Source organism: Mirounga angustirostris, unplaced genomic scaffold (genome assembly GCF_029215605.1).
Source record: "Mirounga angustirostris isolate CCGP_5_RB_7025 unplaced genomic scaffold, mMirAng1.0.hap1 SCAF_1, whole genome shotgun sequence".
Lineage (NCBI taxonomy): Eukaryota > Metazoa > Chordata > Mammalia > Carnivora > Phocidae > Mirounga > Mirounga angustirostris.
The window spans coordinates 45455460-45476631 of record NW_026991709.1 but is presented as its reverse complement, the minus strand read 5'-3'; the positions used below and the strand labels follow the sequence as shown (position 1 = coordinate 45476631).

At 39.2% G+C, this 21172-nt stretch overlaps 1 protein-coding gene across 2 annotated transcripts; it reads left to right on the top strand.

Annotated features, from left to right (window-relative positions):
* Positions 1-2483: 2483 nt before the first annotated feature.
* Positions 2484-10988, top strand: CLDND1 (claudin domain containing 1). Of its 2 annotated transcripts, none has more exons than XM_045902712.3 (5): positions 2484-2640; positions 4020-4329; positions 6412-6519; positions 9255-9392; positions 9548-10988. In XM_045902712.3, exons 2-5 carry the CDS (start codon positions 4038-4040, stop codon positions 9766-9768), a joined length of 759 nt encoding a protein of 252 aa, XP_045758668.1. In that variant the 5' UTR covers positions 2484-2640; positions 4020-4037; the 3' UTR covers positions 9769-10988. The 2 variants fall into 2 exon arrangements, with proteins under 2 accessions (XP_045758668.1, XP_045758667.1); XM_045902711.3 differs by lacking the exon at positions 2484-2640 and adding an exon at positions 3742-3807.
* The last annotated feature ends 10184 nt before the right edge of the window (positions 10989-21172 follow it).

Sequence of the window (21172 nt, the reverse complement as noted above, 5' to 3'; positions counted from 1 at the left end):
AATCTGTACTTGGTTGCACTAAATCATCCTTAACACTTGTGAAAATATGTCAGGCCAGCTACTGTTTCCCAAAGAGCAGAGTAAGGAATGGAAGCAGAAATTTAATTCCAGGAGCATTTCCCACTACCTGAGCCACCCATTGGCTGAGCCAATGGGTGGCTCAGCCATTAAGCGTTTGCCTTTGGCTCAGGTCATGATCCCAGGGTCCTGGGATGGAGCCCCGCATCGGGCTCCCTGCTCAGTGGGGAGCCTGCTTCTCCCTCTCCCACTCCCCCTGCTTGTGTTCCCTCTCTCACTGTCTCTCTCTGTCAAATACATAAATAAAATCTTAGAAAAAAAAAAGAAATTTAACTCCATTAATTTTTAAGGATTTATTTTGACACAACAAGCAAGCACCCAAAACAGAAAACAGAAAACACCCAAAATGCAGAGATAAATAAGAAGTGGTATTGGTGTCATGAGGCAGTTCAAGTCCTCCATGCTGAGCTGGCAAGATCTTCAAAACCTCAAACACACAGACACTTCCAGGTCCATACTAAATTGTGAACGAAATGCGTCTTGTGTGTTTTCTAAGCATTCTGCAGACTTGATGGATGCAAGCAGCATCCTCCTTTACAGGTTTCCCCAGAAACACCTACCTCCTGAATCATGAAGATTTATGTATGCTCTGAGTCCAGCCTGGGAATCTGGTCGTGGCAAGTCTTTCCTAGTAAACTGCAGTTGGTCCAGAGGTTCAAAAACCACCTGAAGTGAGCAGGATGCCTACCTCTATAAATGGCTTATTTCCAGCTTCAAGGGAATCAGAAACTTTTAGATGTTGTTTATACTGACTCTAACAAAACATTATAGATATTCAACAGATATTTGCAAATACTAAAATTTAATGATTGTTTAATATATGCCCCAGGCCCTGGGCTGGACATTTTATATGCATTTTTTCATTTAATCCTCACAATGGTCACTTGGGATAGGGAATATTATCAACATTCATATTTTAGAGAAAAGAAAACTGAGATTTAAGAGGTTAACTTAGTTGTCTAATGTCACAAAACTAGTCAGTGCATCCCATTATTTAAGCTTGATAAGTCAGTTATTCACCGTGGGCTCCGCTTTCCTGACTATGAATTGAGGTGTTGTCTTCCTCTTCCTCTTTCAGATTTCCCTTTTACCTGGGTTTATTTGCCATGTGATTTCATGACAGAGGTAGTTCTGGAGGTAGGGGATTTCTAAAGAAGGCCAATGGAGGAAGATATTTCCTGGTGCATAAACGAATTTAGGAGTCAAATTGCGCATTAACAATTTGCCTGTGTACTTCCACCACATTCTCTAGTTGGTTCCTGACAAAGTTCTCCTTTGATCAGGTATTCTACATGAAAATCCAGTCATATTTTAATAGTATATTTGACTATTACCTTATTTTATTTATGTACTGGATATGAATATCAGTTTGCCAACTTAGGCAAAAGAAATGTAACTACAGAGAAACAGATACCATGCCTTCAATCAGTCAGGGTGGTGGAAATTTAATATCAACTTTGAGCTAAATTCCAAGGTATCTGGGGATGGCATAGAGTTTGAGAGCTTTTCTGGTCCCTGAGTTAGCTGTCTCTGTAGGTATCTGTTAAGAAATCCATCATTTACTGGTCCTAGGGTATGTTCATGGGTCCACACACATTAGTGCAAAGATGTCTCTTCTCTCTGTCAATGAATTTCTGTGCAATATTTCAAGGCTTAGAGTCATTCTGTTACTGCTGTGAATACATGGCCATCTTTGAATTCTGAGGCTGTCCGTTACCTTATTTGCTCAAGGCCATGTTCCCCCAAATTCAGTGTTTTTCACACTACATAAACAATTTTTAAAATTCACGTTTTTTGACATATCTGGTATCCTCAGCATTATTATAAATTAGTACTTTAATTAACTGGAATTGATTTTAAAATGAAACGACCCAATAAATAGAAAATTAGTATCACTCATAAAGAAAAAGCAGCCGCTAACATAAATTATATGAAATCCAAACAATGTCATTACATTCTACATGGACACCGTCAAGTCACATCCTTCTTAGTCTAAAATTAAGCAATAAAACCAGAAAGACTAGCTGCTTCAATGGGAGTGAGGTTGTGAGAGAGGAAATAAATAGGTTAATATTTCAAAAGTATAATCCCATTGCTGTTGACATGTTTAGAGGTAGGGTGTGTGACAGGGAAAGCACAGGACTGGAAAACCTGTTACATAAGTAACAATCAATGACTAGCCGTGACCAGAGACAGGTCATCTTACTTTGCGCACCTCTGCTCCTTCCTTCATAAAATATACGATTCCATCAGCCCAGACCGCCCTTTGGCGCAGCACCTCCTTTCCCTCCAGAGTTGAACTACAACCCCCACAATGCACCGCGCGCGGCGCCAGAAATGCCGTCTGCCACCTCCCGCAGCTTTCCCTCTGTCCCTCCTACAACTCCCACAAGCCCCCTCGGCTCCGGGCCTAGGCCGGGCCTCGGGTGGAGGCGGAGGCGGAGGCGCGGGAGTTATGGAGGGGGCGGGATCTGCAGGGAAGTGCGTCAGAGAAGGCGCGGGGAGAGTAGGGTGCTGTGGTCTGAGCTTGAGGGTGAAGCTGGCGGAGCAGGAGGATGGGCGGTGAGTGAGCGGGGTCGGCGTCGCTGGGCGGGGGTCGCGTAGCCGTTGGACGTTTCCAGCAGTTTGAAGAGGGGCCCCTCCCCGGGAGGGGCTGGGGCCCGGCCCGTTTCGAGCCGCAGCGCTGCGGCGGGGTTTTTGCTTCGGTCGAGTGGTCTGGGGAGGGGCCTGGTCCGGTACCTGGGGCCCCGGCCTGCGGCGGTGCAGGACTGCCGACCCCGGCCCCAGCTTGCCTCGACCTCCCTGGCTCGGTAGTGCGCCCTGCGAGGTGACAGCGCCAGTTGTCCGGCCTGGCAAACAGCCACTCGGGGTGCCGGGACCTTTTAAGGTCATTTGAGAGCACCAGGTTGAAAGGATTAGAAAAAATAAGAATACAAAACCAACTTCTGGAGTTACTGTTAATCACTGTAATTGCCCCGATCTCTTCGTGTCACACTTCCTGTCTTCCAAACTCAGCAACCCCAGTTGCGAGCCTGTTTTCGTGCGCCTTTGTAAGGTGTTTGGTACGGTTACGGTGTATACTTGCAGTATTTGACTCAGCTTGATCCGCCTTGAGTCATTTTACTGCGGCCATTTACCACAGCCTTTGAGCCCTGTCCACGCCTGGGGAGTGTTCATATTTTGCCTAATTCAGTTTTTTTCTGGCTGAGGAAGAATCATTTAGTTTGCAGATGAGAAGATTCAAAAGTGTAAGGAATGGGGAGAGTGGATAGGAGTGGAGAATTTGGCAGCGTAGGGGAGTTTTCCTTAGCTTCAAGAGATTACGAGCAGATTGCTATCGAGCATTATTATGTTACTGTTCTCTTTGCTCTTCTGCGCACCCGAACAACCTTTCTGTCTGGGTTAACAAACATCTCAACTCTGCCTTCCACATTATCTCCTGACACTTAACCTTGTTTTTAGGTTTTCCTCCTCAAAGGAATCTGGGAGGAGCCAATTTTCTCTGCTTGCTTTTCCCATGCCCTTTTCACGCTCAAACCCAGAACACTTAATGCTCTGCAGCTTCAATAAAAATTCAGTCTGTAATTAAAAATTTCTGTATGGTACACTGCTGACTCTGAGCATGTCTATTGTTTGTATCTGTAATGTGTATGTCCATTTCAGTGTTGTCTGTTTTAGTGTGCAGGTGATAGACTAGAGAACAAGACCTCTGTCTCCGTAGCATCCTGGGTATGTGAGCATTCAATAAGTACTTTCATGATAATGAGTTTTATTTTGAACTTAACATGCTTGCCTTTATTTTTATTCTTTAATGATTATACATTACTTTAAGGGTCAAGGGTGGGGAATAGTATAAAGGGTGATTTTGAGATAATTCCTTTCAAAATAATCTCTGTATGTCCTTGAAGTCTAACTTTCTTCTTTCTCCAACTTTTAAACAGAGCAGTCTGAATGCCAGAATGGATAACCGTTTTGCTACAGCGTTTGTAATTGCTTGTGTGCTTAGCCTCATTTCCACCATCTACATGGCAGCCTCAATTGGCACAGACTTCTGGTATGAATATCGAAGTCCAGTTCAAGAAAATTCCAGTGATTTGAACAAAAGCATCTGGACTGACTTCACTAGTGATGAGGCAGATGAAAAGACTTATAATGATGCACTTTTCCGATTTAATGGCACAATGGGATTGTGGAGACGGTGTATCACTATACCTCAAAACACACACTGGTATAGTCCACCAGAAAGGACAGGTATTTCTCTTATTTTAACTTCTGTCTACTTTACCTCCTCAATAATAAACAAAGTTATGTGGTGATGACCCAATTATGTATAAGCAGGTTTGTGGGGTTTTTTCTCTCCAAAGAAATAAATCTATGTGTTTCTTCTCTCTCTTCCACCTTCTCTACCCAATTTCTATGAATTACCATGATACTCATTAATATTGGTTGGATAAGTTACTGTTCTTATCGCGTGAAAGCCATTTTAAATCTTTGTACTTACTCAGTAAAATTCTTTTTATTAATCTCACATATGTCATGAGGAAATAATTGGAAAAGTACATTTGGAAGACTAAATATTTGGTAACTGGTAAAAGAGTTAGTGTCCAAATCAAACCAACAAATATGAATTGATAGTCTTTTTCTGTGTTAGCTGTGTTTTGGTAGTTACTGTCATTTGCCCTGTAAATCTTAGAGGATATAATTTGACCAACTCTACATTAAAATCTGTGCATATTTGAGTCTATGATAGAGTTTGTAGGTTAAAAATATGAATTACAGAAATAAAAAAATATAAGAAATTGTCTGATTTATTTTGCAAGCATTCTTAACATTAAAAAATTTTAATTTCCAGTTCTTAAAATGGAAACTTTAGAGCTCTAAGGAACAACTTTACAATTTGTTTCTATTTACCACTACTTCTGTTGACCACTTAGTGGGAAGCACTGTATTCAGATCACAGCACAACAATTACCATACATCACAAGGACAGTCGTGATTATATAATGGAAAAAAGAAAGTAGGTGGGGGGGGTGAGGCTGAAGGGATTGGTTGAAATTATAAAGTGTTCAGTTCTACTTAGGAGAGCATAGGAACACTTGATGTTTGAATCTTACCAATCATTTATCATTCATTTAACAAATATTTATTACATGACTCCATATTCCATATAGTACATCAGGGAAAAATATAAATATCTTTAGTCCTGGGGAGCTAACATTCTAATAAGGGGTGTAGGCAGTAAACTGAATAAATGAGTATAATGGTATAAACAATAGTTAATTATATAGTATGTTAAAAGATGACGCATGCTATGAGAAAATGCAGCAAAATAAAGGGATTTGGAACATGTAGGGAAGGGGATATCAAGGGGCATAAGTTACAATGTTTAATAGTGTAGGCAGGATAGGCTTCAACAAGAAGATGTCACTTTAGTAAAGACTTGATGTAGGTGAAGGAGGTGACTATATGGAAAACTGCAGGGGGACTCTTTTAAGTTGGAAGGAACAACAACTGCAAAGACCTCATGGTGGGGGCATGCCTGAAATATTCAAGGACCAGCAAGGAAGCCACTGGGCTGGAATGGAGGGGGAGAGAGGGAGAGTTGAGAATGCTGTCAGAAATTACTCTGGGAGTAGGGCAAACTTTACAGGATTCTGTAGGCATGATGAGGGCTTCGGGTTTTTACTCTGAATGTGATGGAGCATTGTGGAGCTTTGAGCAGAGGAGAAATGATCTGCTCACCTAGACAGATGTATTGAAAACAGGCTGCAGACAAAGGTGGAAGCCAGGAGGCTGTTGCACTAATTCTTGTGAGAGATGTTTGTGACTTAGATCATGGTGGTAGCACTGAGCAGTGGCTGCATTCTAGATAGGTTTTGAAGGCAGACTCACTAGGATTTCCTGGTGGGATGCATGTGGGCAACAATGACTAAAGTTTCTGGTCTGAGGAACTAGAAGGATGGAATTGTAATTACCTGAGATGGGAAGATGGCTGGAGGAGTAGGTTTGGCAGAGAAAATCAAAGTTCCTATTTAAGTCTTTGTCTTCTCCTCCTTCCTAGTCTTCTTGCATATCTATTCTCATTCATTTTACTGCTCCTACTTTTTGTTTTTTTTCCCTTCCTTGTGCCCGTGTCTTAAGCCTACTGCTGAGAACCACTGGCATCCACTGGGCATCAGTGAATCCGGTGTGTCACTCAAGGCCAAAGAGGTTGCTCTCCTCTGGGAACATCTTTCAATATCACTTTTTATTTCAGAGAATAATTACTGAAAGGGATTTTTGTTAAATGTTTATAATTAAAACAACAAGCAGTCATTGTTATTCGTGTTCCAGAGTCATTTGATGTCACAAAATGCATGAGTTTCACGCTAAATGAGCAGTTCATGGAGAAATTTGTTGATCCTGGAAACCACAATAGTGGGATTGATCTGCTTCGGACCTGTGAGTACATTGATCTCAGCAGTACAGTTGGGGGGAAAAAGGAAATAAATTTGCCATTCATTGATCTCTGTTATTGGAACAAGATGAGTCAGTACATTGCATCAACTTGGACTAAGATCTCTAATGGTTTCCCAGTGAACTCTGTTTTGTTGATAATGTATTTTAAAGTTAGATACATACCTACCAAATTGCAAATATGAAGTTGAGAGAAGCAGCAAATACATTGGATGACAGAATCTAGACCTCCCCAAAAGATGTTATTAATGGGCCCTTTTAAAGAGTAAATTTAATAAGGATAAATAATACATTCCTATATTTGAGATAAGCATTTCAGTTCAGAAGGCTGTTGCACTAATTCTTGTGAGAGATGTGTGTGACTTAGATCATGGTGGTAGCACTGAGCAGTGGCTGCGTTCTAGATAGGTTTCGAAGGCAGACTCACTAGGATTTCCTGGTGGGATGCATGTGGGCAACAATGACTAAAGTTTCTGGTCTGAGGAACTAGAAGGATGGAATTGTAGTTGAGATAGGGATATGTGAAAAAAGTTGACTACAAGCTCTATGTGAGTCAAGGGTCAGGGCTACCAAAAATGTTAATCCCGTTTTATACAGTATAACAAAAGTATAGATATCAAAAACAAATGAAAGCATTTCTTAGGAGCATTCTATTCGATGGTCAGACTACCTAGGAAATACTGTCTTCATATTTGGACCTGATATTCAGGCCATAGAGACTTACTGGAGCTTGCCCATAAAATGCCCATGTCATGAGAGGAAGCACTGAATACATGGCAAGTAGAGTTGACCCTTGAATAACGTCGGGGTTAGGAGCACTGGCCCTTTCACGCAGTCAAAATCCACATATAACTTTTGACTCCCCCAAAACATAACTACTAACAGCCTACAGTTGATCAGAATCCCTACCAATAACATAAAGCAGTCAATTGAGACACTTTTTGTATATGTATTATATGCTGTATTCTTATGTAAAGTAAGAGAAAAGAAAATGTTACTAAGAAAATCATAAGAGAAAATACATTTACAGTACTGTTCTATTAAAAATCTGCATGTATGGGCGCCTGGGTGGCTCAGTTGGTTGAGTGACTGCCTTCGGCTCAGGTCATGATCCTGGAGTCCCTGGATCGAGTCCCACATCGGGCTCCCTGCTCGGCGAGGAGCCTGCTTCTCCCTCTAGCCCTCCCCCCTCTCATGTACTTTCTCGCTCTCTCAAATAAATAAATAAATCTTTAAAAAATAAATAAATAAAATAAAATAAAAATCTGCATGTATGTCAGCCTGCACAGTTAAACCTGTGTTATTCAAGGTATTTAATTTTGTATTGCATATATATAAGAAGAAGTTTATTACTAACAGAGTTTGAAGGGAAGTTGGAGAAAAGACTTTCATGTAGTTCCAAAAGGTAAAACTAGCACTAGAGGGTAGAATTTGGTTTAGAGTTGATATTAATACATTACTAATAATTAAAATAATGTAAAAATGGAAGGGGATGCTTTGTAAAGCCATCAGCTTTCTTCCCATGGTGTTGAGGCAATTTATGATAATTACAACTGCCATTTATTGAGTGCAGAGATCCTCCGCTTTGTGCTTTATGTATATTCTCTCGACAGGTCTTTTATAATCAACATTCATTTACTTCTATTCCTGCCTTGAGATCCTATAAGGATGTAGATTCATTTGTATGTGGAGCCAGAAGGTTTTGCTTCAAATGCTGGCTCTACCACATACTGTGTTACCTTGTACAAGTTATTTATACCTCTTGCCTCAGTTCCCTCATTTATAAAATGGAGATAATAATAGTATCTCCTTCATAGGGATTTGGGGAGGATTAATACACAAAGCATGTGTATAACTACCTGACACACAGTGAGCCCTCAGTAATTGTTAACTGTTAGTGTCCTTTTACTTTAATCAGGTAGCATCCTTTTGAATAAAGTGCTTTAGAAAAGAAACCCCAATATTAAAGTATTCCTTTCTCACTTTTTTTATTTTAAAGATTTTATTTATTTATTTGACAGAGAGAGACATAGTGAGAGCAGGAACGCAAACGGGGGAGTGGGAGAGGGAGAAGCAGGCTTCCTGCGGAGCAGGGAGACCGATATGGGACTTGATCCCAGAACCCTGGGATCATGACCTGAGCCGAAGGCAGACGCTTAACGACTGAGCCACCCAGGAGCCCCCTTTTCTCACTTTTTTAAAGAAGATTTTTTTTTTTTTAAAGATTTTATTTATTTATTTGAGAGAGAGAGAATGAGAGACAGAGAGCATGAGAGGGAGGAGGGTCAGAGGGAGAAGCAGACTCCCTGCCGAGCAGGGAGCCCGATGCGGGACTCGATCCAGGGACTCCAGGATCATGACCTGAGCCGAAGGCAGTCGCTTAACCAACTGAGCCACCCAGGCGCCCCTTTAAAGAAGATTTTAAGGAGAGAGAAAGGGAGAGAAGTATGAGCCGGGGGTGGGGGGCAGAGGGAGAAAGATAATCTTAAGCAGACTCCCTGCTGAGCGTGGAGCCTAGCACGGGGTTCGATCTCAGGACCCTGAGATCACCACCTGCGCAGAAACCAAGAGTGGGATGCTCAACTGACTGCACCATCCAGGGGCCCCTCCTTTCTCACTTTTTCAGAAAAGATCTAATTAGTACATGAATGAAATTACCATTGTGAAAAAACTGTCTGAAATCGTGGTAACATAACTTTTTTTCTCTTTTTCAAAATCAGATCTTTGGCGTTGCCAGTTCCTTTTACCTTTTGTTAGTCTAGGTTTAATGTGCTTTGGGGCTGTGATTGGACTTTGTGCTTGCATTTGCCGGAGTTTGTATCCCACCATTGCCACAGGCATTCTCCATCTCCTTGCAGGTGAGTCTTGTCATTATACTTACCTTTTATCTTCTCCCTGTTTCCATAGGGACAAAGAGTCGTAATTCTTAAACATTCACACATTGTTACTCTGTCCTCTTGCCTGAAAAGCTCTTACTATGCTCTTATCTAGTTATGTTTTGTTTTCCTCCAAGGTCTATGTACGCTGGGCTCAGTGAGTTGTTACGTTGCTGGAATTGAGCTACTCCACCAAAAGCTAGAGCTGCCTGAGAACGTGTCTGGTGAATTTGGATGGTCCTTCTGCCTGGCTTGTGTCTCAGCTCCCTTACAGTTCATGGCTTCTGCTCTCTTCATCTGGGCTGCTCATACCAACCGGAAAGAGTACACCTTAATGAAGGCATATCGTGTGGCATGAGTAGGAAGCTGCCTGCTTTGCAATTGCCATTTTTATTATTTTTCAATATTAATATTTCCCCTTGTTTTCCTCTCATTTTTTTAATTTAATTTTTTTCTTTGTGGATATGCCATTTTATCCTGAAAATCCATTCTATTTATTCACACAGAGAGTTGTTTCTTAATACCACTAAAATTTATATGGATTATTCTGAATGATTCCATCTTTTAAACAAACTAATCTAGGTTCAGAGTCCAGACAGCAAGAGATGAGTAGACACTTGGCACAAATTTGTGAAAGAAAACTGATGGTGGGAAATTGACCCAAACCCATCTACTGATATCTGTTAGACTTTTCAGTAAATAACTATCTTTGTTGAACTAGAAACTCTTTAGTGTCTCTGAGAAAAACCTCTCATCGTTGTCAGAACTTATGGTCACTTTGGTATTGTAGATAGCCAGTCAGCCAGAGCATTAGTGCTATTTTCAAAGACTTAAGCTATATAAAATAAAGAGATTATCTAAGATCCTTTTCCCCAAATATTGGCATATAGTTTTATTCAAGATGAAGTATGGCATCTGTTTAACCAAACTGTCTGTCTACAAGAAAGGAAGTGAAAAATACAGTGTTTACTTGAAATTTTAACTTTGTAACTGCAAGAATTCCAATTCAGCCAGACAAGAGGATTAACCTTATTTTACTTTACCTTTTTTTTGTATTTTTTTTAGCTCTCCTTAATATGTCAGGAGGATTTTCAGTACAACTAAACCATTTTGGATTTTTGCTCTTTGCCTCTTCACACATCAGGCTTATTAAGAGTGCTTTCTTTCTAACACTACTTTGGGGTCACAGAATAAAACTTTCCAACTGCTATCTATTTAGTCCAGCTCAGTACCATGAGGAAGATTCCACCATAATGACCCTCCGGAGCTAGGAAAACTACCACAAGACCTAAAGCTTTGGCTAGTCATTAACTTCCAACTATGGTCTTTATTTCTTGTGGTGAAATGATGTGCCTTTCCTTGCCTATATCCCTTCCTGGTGTGTATCAACATTATTTAACATCTTGTAATTCAATCATTTTTTTATAAATATGTCTATAAACATTGAACTTTAAAAAATCTTATTTATTTATTCCATTACTGTAGCACTTGACAGATTTTAAAAAATGTAACTTAGTAATTTCTTACAATATCCTGGATCTGTCTTTTTTAAAAAATAAAATAAAAGAAGAAACTCAATTGTGTATAGTGTCTGAGTTGATTTAAATCTCAATATTTTAGGTTAAAGAAGTACAGGATTCTGAATGAGCATCTCTGTGGTTCTTTGGAAAATGCCTTGTTTCTGGGGTCTCTGTTTTATCTTCCCAAAAATATGGGAACCCCTTGCCCCCATTAGAAAATAAGAGCCTCTTTATCCCTTATGTTTCAGAGTTTTAAAAACGTGTTTTCAAAGTAGTTTTGTGATCTCTATGTGTCATATTTAATGTGGCTAGATTTTTAAAAAGTCGTATAATGGCTGTGGATATGTATGTTCTATAGCACAGAAATAATCAAGTCCGCTTCTGACTTACAACAAAGCCAACACTACTCTGCACCTCATTATTGCCTTTGCAGTTGCTGCTTACTCGCTTTTCCAACTTTCCTCACTCGAAGTTTCACTGTCTTTCAGCACCTTCTGTGGAAGGTAGAAAAGCTAAGTAGACATACAAAACACTTGGGCATGGGGTTTTAAAATTATTGACCAACATGACATTTTTGTATTGGGAAGATATTTATTTTGGACAGCGTCCTTGCCTATTGTCACCCCAAAGTTGTCTGTGACTGTTGGTCCAACAGCAGTCTTTAATATGCGCTGTGGAAACTCAGTCACTACTGGACCTTGTGAGTCCCAGCCTCACTGGTAGCGTCCTGAAGCATGGAAAGCCAGCACCATAAACCCTGGTGTTGCATATGTGTTGGGATTGATAATTCAAGCACATTTCAAAATAGCTGTGGTCATCCTCTCTTGGGAAGACTTTTTTCTTTGAAACATAGGGGGCTGTATTGTTTCCTTTGATGTGAAAATTAGTTTTTCAGCTGTCTCGTTTCTAATCAGGTAGAACCATATGAAATTGCTGATATTTGACCATTTTTTGTTTAAAACTAATAATCAAAAAATCAGTGGCAAGTAAAGTTTTATTAATCTCTTTTCACCTAATCTTTGAAAGCAACCCCCAAAGTTAAAACTTAATTTTCAGATTTTTCAGAACATGAGTTTTGTGGCAATTTTAAGAAACATGTTTTAAAATCTTAATTTTATGGTTCCTAATCTCATTAAATGATGTGAATAAGTATCTTTTATATCCTTTTCGGCAAAAGATTCATTTCAAAAATTTTTAGAGATAGCCATAAAAACAGTAAAAGTTGACACAATAAAAAGGGCAAAATAATCCTAGAAGAATTTATTTGTTCAGTTAACACTGCACCTACTATGTATGTCATGATACTCAAGGGTCTCAATAACTTAATAATTAGTAATAGTAATGTGTTAACGTTTGCCTGCTTAAAGTATTTCTGTGTGTGTGTGTGTGTTGGGGAGGAAGGGAAAGAGTTGGTAAGTCACTTAAAGGTGGACTGATATAGTCACATAAGTGAGAAAAATGAGATGAGCACAGAACAGATCAATTTAGTTTTTTTATCCATTCTAGAGACCACCAAATTGCAGCCTAGCACTATTAAAACTTATAGATCCAGTCATGTTCAACTGACTATAAGAAGATAGTGTGAGGGCATTTTAAAAAATAATCCTCATGTGAACTTTCACCAGAAATGAAAACAACCTATTGAATTAACCTGATTTTGCCTGTTACAACACTTTTTGAGATTTCCTAGCAAATGAATGGGCTCAGCTTTGAAGATGCAAATTATAATTTCACAAGCTTGATGGAACTCTGTGCTGGCCGATATGGGTGGAGTCTTGTCCTCCTTTCAGCCCTCTACTCATAAGGGAATAATGATTCATACTTTGAAAAGAGAGGAATAAAAGAAACACATCTGTGTATAGGAATTCTTTTTCTATTCCTCATCAGGTGTTCCAACATAGAATTTTCCCTTGGATCAAATTATGATGCGTGCTGGCACCTTGCGAATTAATTATATGAGACTTTTAAATTACAAAAAGAATAAATTTGAAAGATTATTTGCTCTATGGAAGAAATTGCCATAAGTCCTTTAATTCCTCTTCAGTGCTAAAAATTCTATTAGCAAAGTTAATATGTTATTTGACATATTAACATTTACACACTTTCTACAAACTTACATAAAGTGCAATCCAATTTATATTACTTTCTACCTTTGCAGCATTTTCAAAATATGAAATGAGAAAAAGATAACTCTTTCTGTTTTGTCTTCACTTTTTAAAATACTCGAGTTGTTGGGTAAGCATCACCTTTCATCTCTGACTCAGTGTCTCAGGGTGTGAACTTGACCTCAGCTCTCCTTCCGCCTTTCCTCCCCTCTCAGTCTTCTGTCTAGACTTCTGTTCTTGTTGCTCTCTCTGCCACTTGTGTTGTCATTGATATGTTCAGGAGCAACTAGGACTCCCACGTTCCCATAACCTCCCACTGCCCCTTCCTTCACAATCCTTAGGCTTAAGGCTTATCTCCATAGACTGTGCTATCCAGTTTTCTTATTCTCAGTCTCAAGATACCAAGGATGGCTGTTCAAAAATATTAAGCTCATTCTGTTTAAAAGGTTACGCTCTTTGACTTTAGCTGCTCGACAATTTAAACCATCTCCGACTGTTGATTTATTACTACTCCCTACCACACATTCTCCAAATCTCTACAAAAGTTAGTTGTTGGAAACCCTTACTCTTCTTCCTCAACTTACATAGAGGGAGTTTTATGTTCTTTTTCATGAGGAAATACTGGAATGAACGCTTCCAGTTTCTCCAGTCATTTTTGCTCCTCCCTAAAAAAGAAGGAATATATTATGATTGGAGATATTGCTAGGATCATGGCATCCACAAAAAGCAGCACAGTGTGTGATGGTTAAGTATCTAGCTCGGGAAACATTCTGGAATACTAAATTTGTAATCCCAGGTCTGTCACTTAGCCTTTCCAAGCCCCACTTTCCCCATCTGTGGAATGCTATGATTATCATACCTGCCTCATACAGTTGGAATGAGCATTATGTAAATTGCTGAACATAAAGTAGTCAGTCAAAAAATGCTAGTTACGACTGGCTGCATGAAGAGGGGATGAGGTCACCAAGCCTATAAAGCAGTGGTTCTCGGGGCGCCTGGGTGGCTCAGTCGTTAAGCGTCTGCCTTCGGCTCAGGTCATGATCCCAGGGTCCTGGGATCGAGCCCTGCATCGGGCTCCTTGCTCTACGGGAAGCCTGCTTCTCCCTCTCCCACTCCCCCTGCTTGTGTTCCCTCTCTCGCTGTGTCTCTCTCTGTCAAATAAATAAATAAAATCTTAAAAAAAAAAAAAAAAGCAGTGGTTCTCAACCTCAGCTGCACATTGAAATTGCCTGGAGAACTTTAAAAAATATTTGTGCCCCTGAGATTTTCTGATTTATTCCGTCGGGTGTGGCCAGGTCACTATGATTTTTTTAAACCTTTCAGTGATTCCGTGGGTAACCATGTTTGAAAACGATATTTGAAACTACGTTTTAAAGCAAGAAATAGGATTCCCTCTCTCCTAGGCAGATTGTTAGAAAGTTTACAGTGGGCTCTGTCAGGTAAACAGACCTGGTACAGTGCGTGCTTTCTCCAAGCCCTTTCTTTCTTGTGCTTTCCAGCACTCTCTTCTGCTGATACCTGGCTCTTTGAGACAGGCCCCAATCCATCCCACCACTGCTGGATGGAGATGTGTACGAAGAGTGTGCCTGCAGACCCAATACACTCCCCTGTGGCTTATCCTAAGGTTCAAATTTGGCAGGAGGTATAGGGAAACTCGTTTGTTTTGGCTTCAATTCCAAATTACTTTCTTTAATCCGGTCCTTTCAGGGACCCTCTACTTTGGAGTGGTTAGGCCTTGTGAATTACTTTGACCCCTATCTGCTTATCAATTCATTGCATTTCTACTGTTTTGGTTAGAATCACACAGGACAGAGGCATGAATGATTGACATTAACCTCTACACAAGCCAGAAGTGCTTGAGAATGGACGTAGAAAATGAGGATAAAATAATATCTGCCTCGACAGGTTACCGTGACAGTTAAATAGATCCTGAAATGCAAGAGCTTAATAAATGGTAGGTATTCGTTTCTGGAGGCCAACACAGCACACAGGGCAGAGGCAGCCTTTGCCGGGCCTGTGTGGTCAGGCTCTAGGATGTGCAGGAGTTGGAGCTGCTGTGGCTTGTCCTGTGACTTCTGTCCAGCAGGGATTAGGGCTGGGGCTGGTGCTACATTAGCGGGGAGAATCCAGTTTCCAGGTTCCAGTTTCCAACAGACAGTGCTTCATTCATTACATAGGCTTTTTAGCCATCCTTGCATCTCAAAGTGGAAGAATGTTTAAAGCTTCTGTTTTTATCTTTTGTCTCAAACAAGACTGTACTAATGTGGGATCTTTGGTTTTTCAATGATTTTGCTAAGCATCAGTTGGTGATTTAAGATTAGCTGGCTCAAAAATCTGTCTTTATCTTGTTTAAATCCACATCCATTGAGGGAACAGGAAGAACTTGGATTTCCGTGGCTTATTCTCAGGCTCCTAAAATCAACTGCTACCACCTGCAATGCAATTTGATTCGGATGGTTCATTTTAAGAATTAAGCATGGCAACAGATTTCTGGAACACACACCATAGGTCCAACCTCTGGGTGTTAGTCGTGAGCACTTATAATAAGTTGCAGAGTGGCACTTTTCTTGTTGCCCTGGACCTAAAGGAGTATTCAAGGGCATGTAAGACAAGAAATTAACCAAAAAAATTCTAGAAAGAATTCAAACACTTAGGGCTATAAACCCCTTCTAGGCCTTACTTAGAGGTGTCAGAACAAATTTAACATCCTAACTCTGCAACTATCACCCCCTTCCTTGAAATAAGAAGATGACTGGAGGGAGAAAAGGGAAGAGGCCTGGGTGTCTAAGGTGAGAACATTGTGGCCTTCTCCTCTCCTCCTCCACAGCAGGGAGGTATGGACTTCTTCCACATGCTAGACACCATTCTAGGCAAACAAGCAGTGCTACCCTCTGGTTCATTCAAGACTTTCCCATCCATAGAACTGCCTTGGATTTAGACAGATCTACTGAAAATCCCAGCTCTTCATTTTACTGCTTGAGAATCTTTGCCAATTTAAATATTTTTTTTTACATCTCAGTGGGATAAAAATGTCCATCTTCATGTTTGTTATGAGGCTTGAATCATACATGCTGAACACTTAGCATGGTGTCCAGCACATCTTAGGATTTCAAGAAATGGTAACTTAATTAATCTGCAGATGATTTCAGATCCCCAGCCTTGCCTTCTCTCCCAGGCTCTAGGTCTAAGCTTTCTAAGTGCCTTCAAGACAGCTCCATTTGAATATTTTCATGATACCTAAAACTTAATATGCCCAAATTTAAACTCATCTTTCTTCTCATAATTTCTCCAGTTCCCATTTTCTTTATGCTTCTTCCATCACCCAGATTTTTAAAGGTGACAACATCTTCAACTCCTCTTGTTTCTGTGCCTTATATATCCAGGCAGTTATCAAGGCTTTTTGATTCTACTCCCATAATATTTATCTCACTAAAACCCTCCTGTCCCACCTGGGTTCAGGCTACTGGATGACAATAGCCTCTCTGCTGCTCTCCTCTCTGCAGGCTCTCTCCTGTAATCCATTTTACACACCCTGCCAGGCCAATTCGTAAAAGCATAGGTTTGACCTTTTATTTAAAAACTTTCAAGGATGGGCGCCTGGGGGGTTCAGTCAGTTAAGTGTCTGCCTGGGGCTCAGGTCATGGCTCGGGATCCTGGACTGAGCCCTGTGTCAGTCTCTCTACTCAGTAGGAAGTCTGCTTCTCTCTCTCCCTTTGCCCCTCCTCCCTGCTCATTCTCTCTCTCTCTCAAATGAATAAATAAAATCTTTAAAAGAAAACGTTCAGGTAAATACCCAGGAGTGCAGTTGCTGGGTCATAGGGTAGCTCTATTTTTAATTTTTTGAGGCACCTCCACACTGTTTTCCAAAGTGGCTGTACCAACTTGCATTCCCACCAACAGTGTAAGAGGGTTCCCCTTTCTCCACCTCTCCAACATTTGTTGTTTCTTTCCCTGTCCATTTTTACCATTCTAACTGGTGTAACGTGGTATCTCAATGTGGTTTTGATTTGAATTTCCCTGATAGCTAATGATGATGAACATTTATTCATGTGCCTGTTAGCCATTTGTATGTCTTCTTCAGAGAAGTGTCTTTTCATGTCTTCTGCCCATTTTTTGACTTGATTATTTATTTTTTGGTTGTTGAGTTTGAGAAATTCTTTATAGATCTTGGATACCAGCCCTTTATCTGTAGTGTCATTTGCAAATATCTTCTCCCGTTCTGTGGGTTGCCTCTTTGCTGTGCAGAAGCTTTTTATCTTGAAGTCCCAAAAGTTCATTTTTGCTTTTGTTTCACTAGCTTTTGGAGATATATCTTGAAAGAAGTAGCTGTGGCTAATGTCAAAGAGGTTACTGCCTATGTTCTCAAAGACACAGATGTAGTGAAAAGAAGGGCCATATGCACCCCAATGTTCATAGCACCAATGTCCACAATAGCCAAACTGTGGAAAGAGCCGAGATACCCTTCAACAGATGAATGGATAAAGAAGATGTGGTCCATATATACAATGGAATAGTACTCAGCCATCAGAAAGGATGAATACCCAACTTTTACATCAACATGGATGGGACTGGATGAGATTATGCTAAGTGAAATAAGTCAAGCAGAGAAAGTCAATTATCATATGGTTTCACTTATTTGTGGAACATAAGGAATAGCATGGAGGACATTAGGAGAAGGAAGGGAAAAATGAAGCGGGGAAATTGGAGGGATAGATAACCATGAGAGACTATGGACTCTGAGAAACAAACAGGGTTTTGGGGGGGGATGGGTTAGCCCAGTGATGGGTATTAAGGAAGGCACGTACTGCATGGAGCACTGGGTGTTATAAGAGAACAATGGATCATGGATCAACACATCAAAAACTAATGATGTATTGTATGGTGACTAACATAACATAATAATAAAAAAATAAAAAAATAAATAATAAATAAATAAAAGAAAACTTTCAATGATTTCCCATTACTTAGAGAAACAATCTAGAATAGTCTGGATTTAGTCTCCCATCCAAGTTCTAGCACTAGCTACTTCTATCTTTGCAGTGTTTTCGGTTCCCCTCCTTTGGCTTTGGTCAAACTCACTATTTCTTGTTCCCAGTTTGTGCTTTCTTAGGTCCATGCTCCTTATTATACTGCCTTTATTTCTGGAATACTATTCTCCACATATTTAAATCCTGTCCATATCACTTTATTGAAATTACAGTTTCAAAAATCATAACCATTTCTTTACCAAGTAGAATAACTTAAAGCTCATCTAAAATGTTTATTCTTTTGAACTCCAAAAACCTAGAAGAGAGCACAGGCAGTAATTTCTCTGACATTGGCCATAGCAACATTTTTCTAGAAATGTTTCCTAAGGCAAGGGAAGCAAAACCAAATTACACTGAGTAACTTCTTTCTTGTGACTTTGGTCACTTTCTACCTTGCATAACACTGGTTAATATGCATTAATCTTCTGTACTAGAACTTATTGCTTATTTAATCTTTGTATCTCCCACCATCTTCCACATTGCCTTGCAAAGAGTAGTCGCTCAAGAAATAAGAGGTTTCTGAGTGGTAATCCTTGAAATTATTAGAAATTCCCATTGTAAAATATATGCTTGAAATTATCTAGGAAAGAATTAGAATCGATAGATAAGAGCTCAAGTTTAACACTTCGGAGGGAATGCTCTGTAACACGTTCTGCAAGGTAACTTTGAGATGTCTAGATTTAGCCTTCCCTCTCTTACCTAGAAGAGGATGTGGGTATAGTTCTTTGCCAGTTGTGATGGCAAGTAGACGATTTAAGTTAATCACTTAGGCTTTTGTGATTTTTTGCACATTTCATATGAAGAGCTTACACTAGAAAATGTTTAAAGTTTTTATCAACTTGATTAGAAGACAAAAATTCAGAACTATATTAAACATTGATGAAAAATTGAAGATGACACAAACAAATGGAAAGATATTCCATGCTCATGGATTGGAAGAAAAATATTGTTAAAATGCCCATACTATCCAATCTATAGAATTAATGCTATCCCTATCAAAATACCAACAGCATTTTTTCACAGAACTAGAACAAATAATCCTAAAATTTGTATGGAACCACAAGAGACGCCAAATAACTAAAGCCATGTTGAAAAGGAACAAGACTGGGGGTATTACAATCTCAGATTTCAAGATACACTACAAAATTGTAATAATCAAGACAGTATGGTACTGGCACAAAAATAGACATATAGATCTATGGAACAGAATAGAGAGCCCAGAAATAAACCCACACTTATATGGTCAATTAACCTTTGACAAAGGAAGCAAAATATGCAATAGGAAAAAGACAGTCTCTTTACTAAATGGTGCTGGAAAAACTGGACAGCTGCATGCAAAAGAATAAACTGAGGAACTTTCTTACATCATATACAAAAATAAATTCAAAATGGATTAAAGATCTAAATGTGAGACCTGAAACCATAAAAAACCTAGAAGACAGCACAGGCAGTAATTTCTCTGACATTGGCCGTAGCAATATTTTTCTAGAAATGTTTCCTAAGGCAAGGGAAACAAAACCAAATTAAACTATTGGGGCCACATCAGAATAAAAAGCTTCTAACTGAGGGTTCTAGAGGGTAGGGGGGTAGGGGGATGTGTTAGCCTGGTGATGGGTATTAAAGAGGGCACATACTGCATGGAGTACTGGGTGTTATATGCAAACAATGAATCATGGAACACTACATCAAAAACTAATGATGTAATGTATAGTGATTAACATAACATAAAAAAAAAAAAACCTTCCACACTTAGTCCTCACCTAAAAAGTGCATTAAAGTTCTTACCAACTACAAGTCCAAAATAAATAAATAAATAAATAAAAATTAAAAAGCTTCTGCACAGGAAAAGAAAGTTAACAAAACAAAAAGACAGCCTATTGAATGGAAGAAGATATTTGGAAATGACATATCTGATAAGAGATTAGTATCTAAAATATATAAAGAACTTATACAACTGAACACCCCCAAAAACAAATAATCTGATTAAAAATGGGCAGATGACATGAATAGACATTCTTCCAAAGAAGACATATAGAAGGCCAACATACACAGTGTGGAGGTTCCTCAAAAAATTAAAAATAAAATTACCATATGATCCAGTAATTCCACTACTGGGTATTTACCTAAAGAATATGAAAACACTAATTCAAAAAGAAATATGCACCCCTATGGTGATTGCAGCATTATTTATAATAGCCAGATAATGGAAGGAACCAGTGCCCATCCATAAATTAATGGATAAAGAAGATGTAGTGTGTGTGTACACACACACACACACACACACACACTGGAATATTACTCAGCCATCAAAAAGAATGAAATCTTGCCATTTACAACAACATGGATGGATCTAGAGGGTATAATGCTAAGTAAAATAAGTCAGAGAAAGACAAATGCCATATGATTTCACTTATATGTGGAATTTAAGAAACAAAACAAATGAACAAAGAAAAAAGAACAAACAAAAGAACAGACTTAAACATAGAGAACAAATTGGTGGTTATCAATGGGGAGGTGGGTGGAGGAAGGGTGAAATAGGTAAAGGGGATTAAGAATATACTTGTTGTAATGAGCACTGATAATGTACAGAATTGTTGAATCATTATATTGTACACCTGAAACTAATACAACAGTGTATGTTAATTATAATGGAATTAAAATTTTTAAAAAGTAATGGAGCCTGGTGCCACCTAATGTTAAAGAAATGCCATCACCAGTAGTATACAGACTGGCTCTAAGAGCCACCTGTTGAAAAAGCTGAGGAATAATGACAATTCAGTCAACAAATTTCGGGAGAAACTTAACTGACCCAAAAGCCCTTTTCAATTCCACTAGTTTTCATGAACAAATTGTTATTTATATTGTAACGTTTACTGTATGTTACTGTAATATTTTCCTTTTGTGAGAAACTATCAAAACGCATATTCAATAATAACACATGAATAAAAACAAAAAAATTCATAACACTGTTGGAGAAGTTTGATGGAGTCAATTCCTTATCTATCCTTATCTATATTTAAACTATACAAAATTTCAGACCTCAACACTGTTGGAGAAGTTTGATGGGAGTCCATCCTTATCTATATTTAAACTATGAAGTAAAGTTCAAT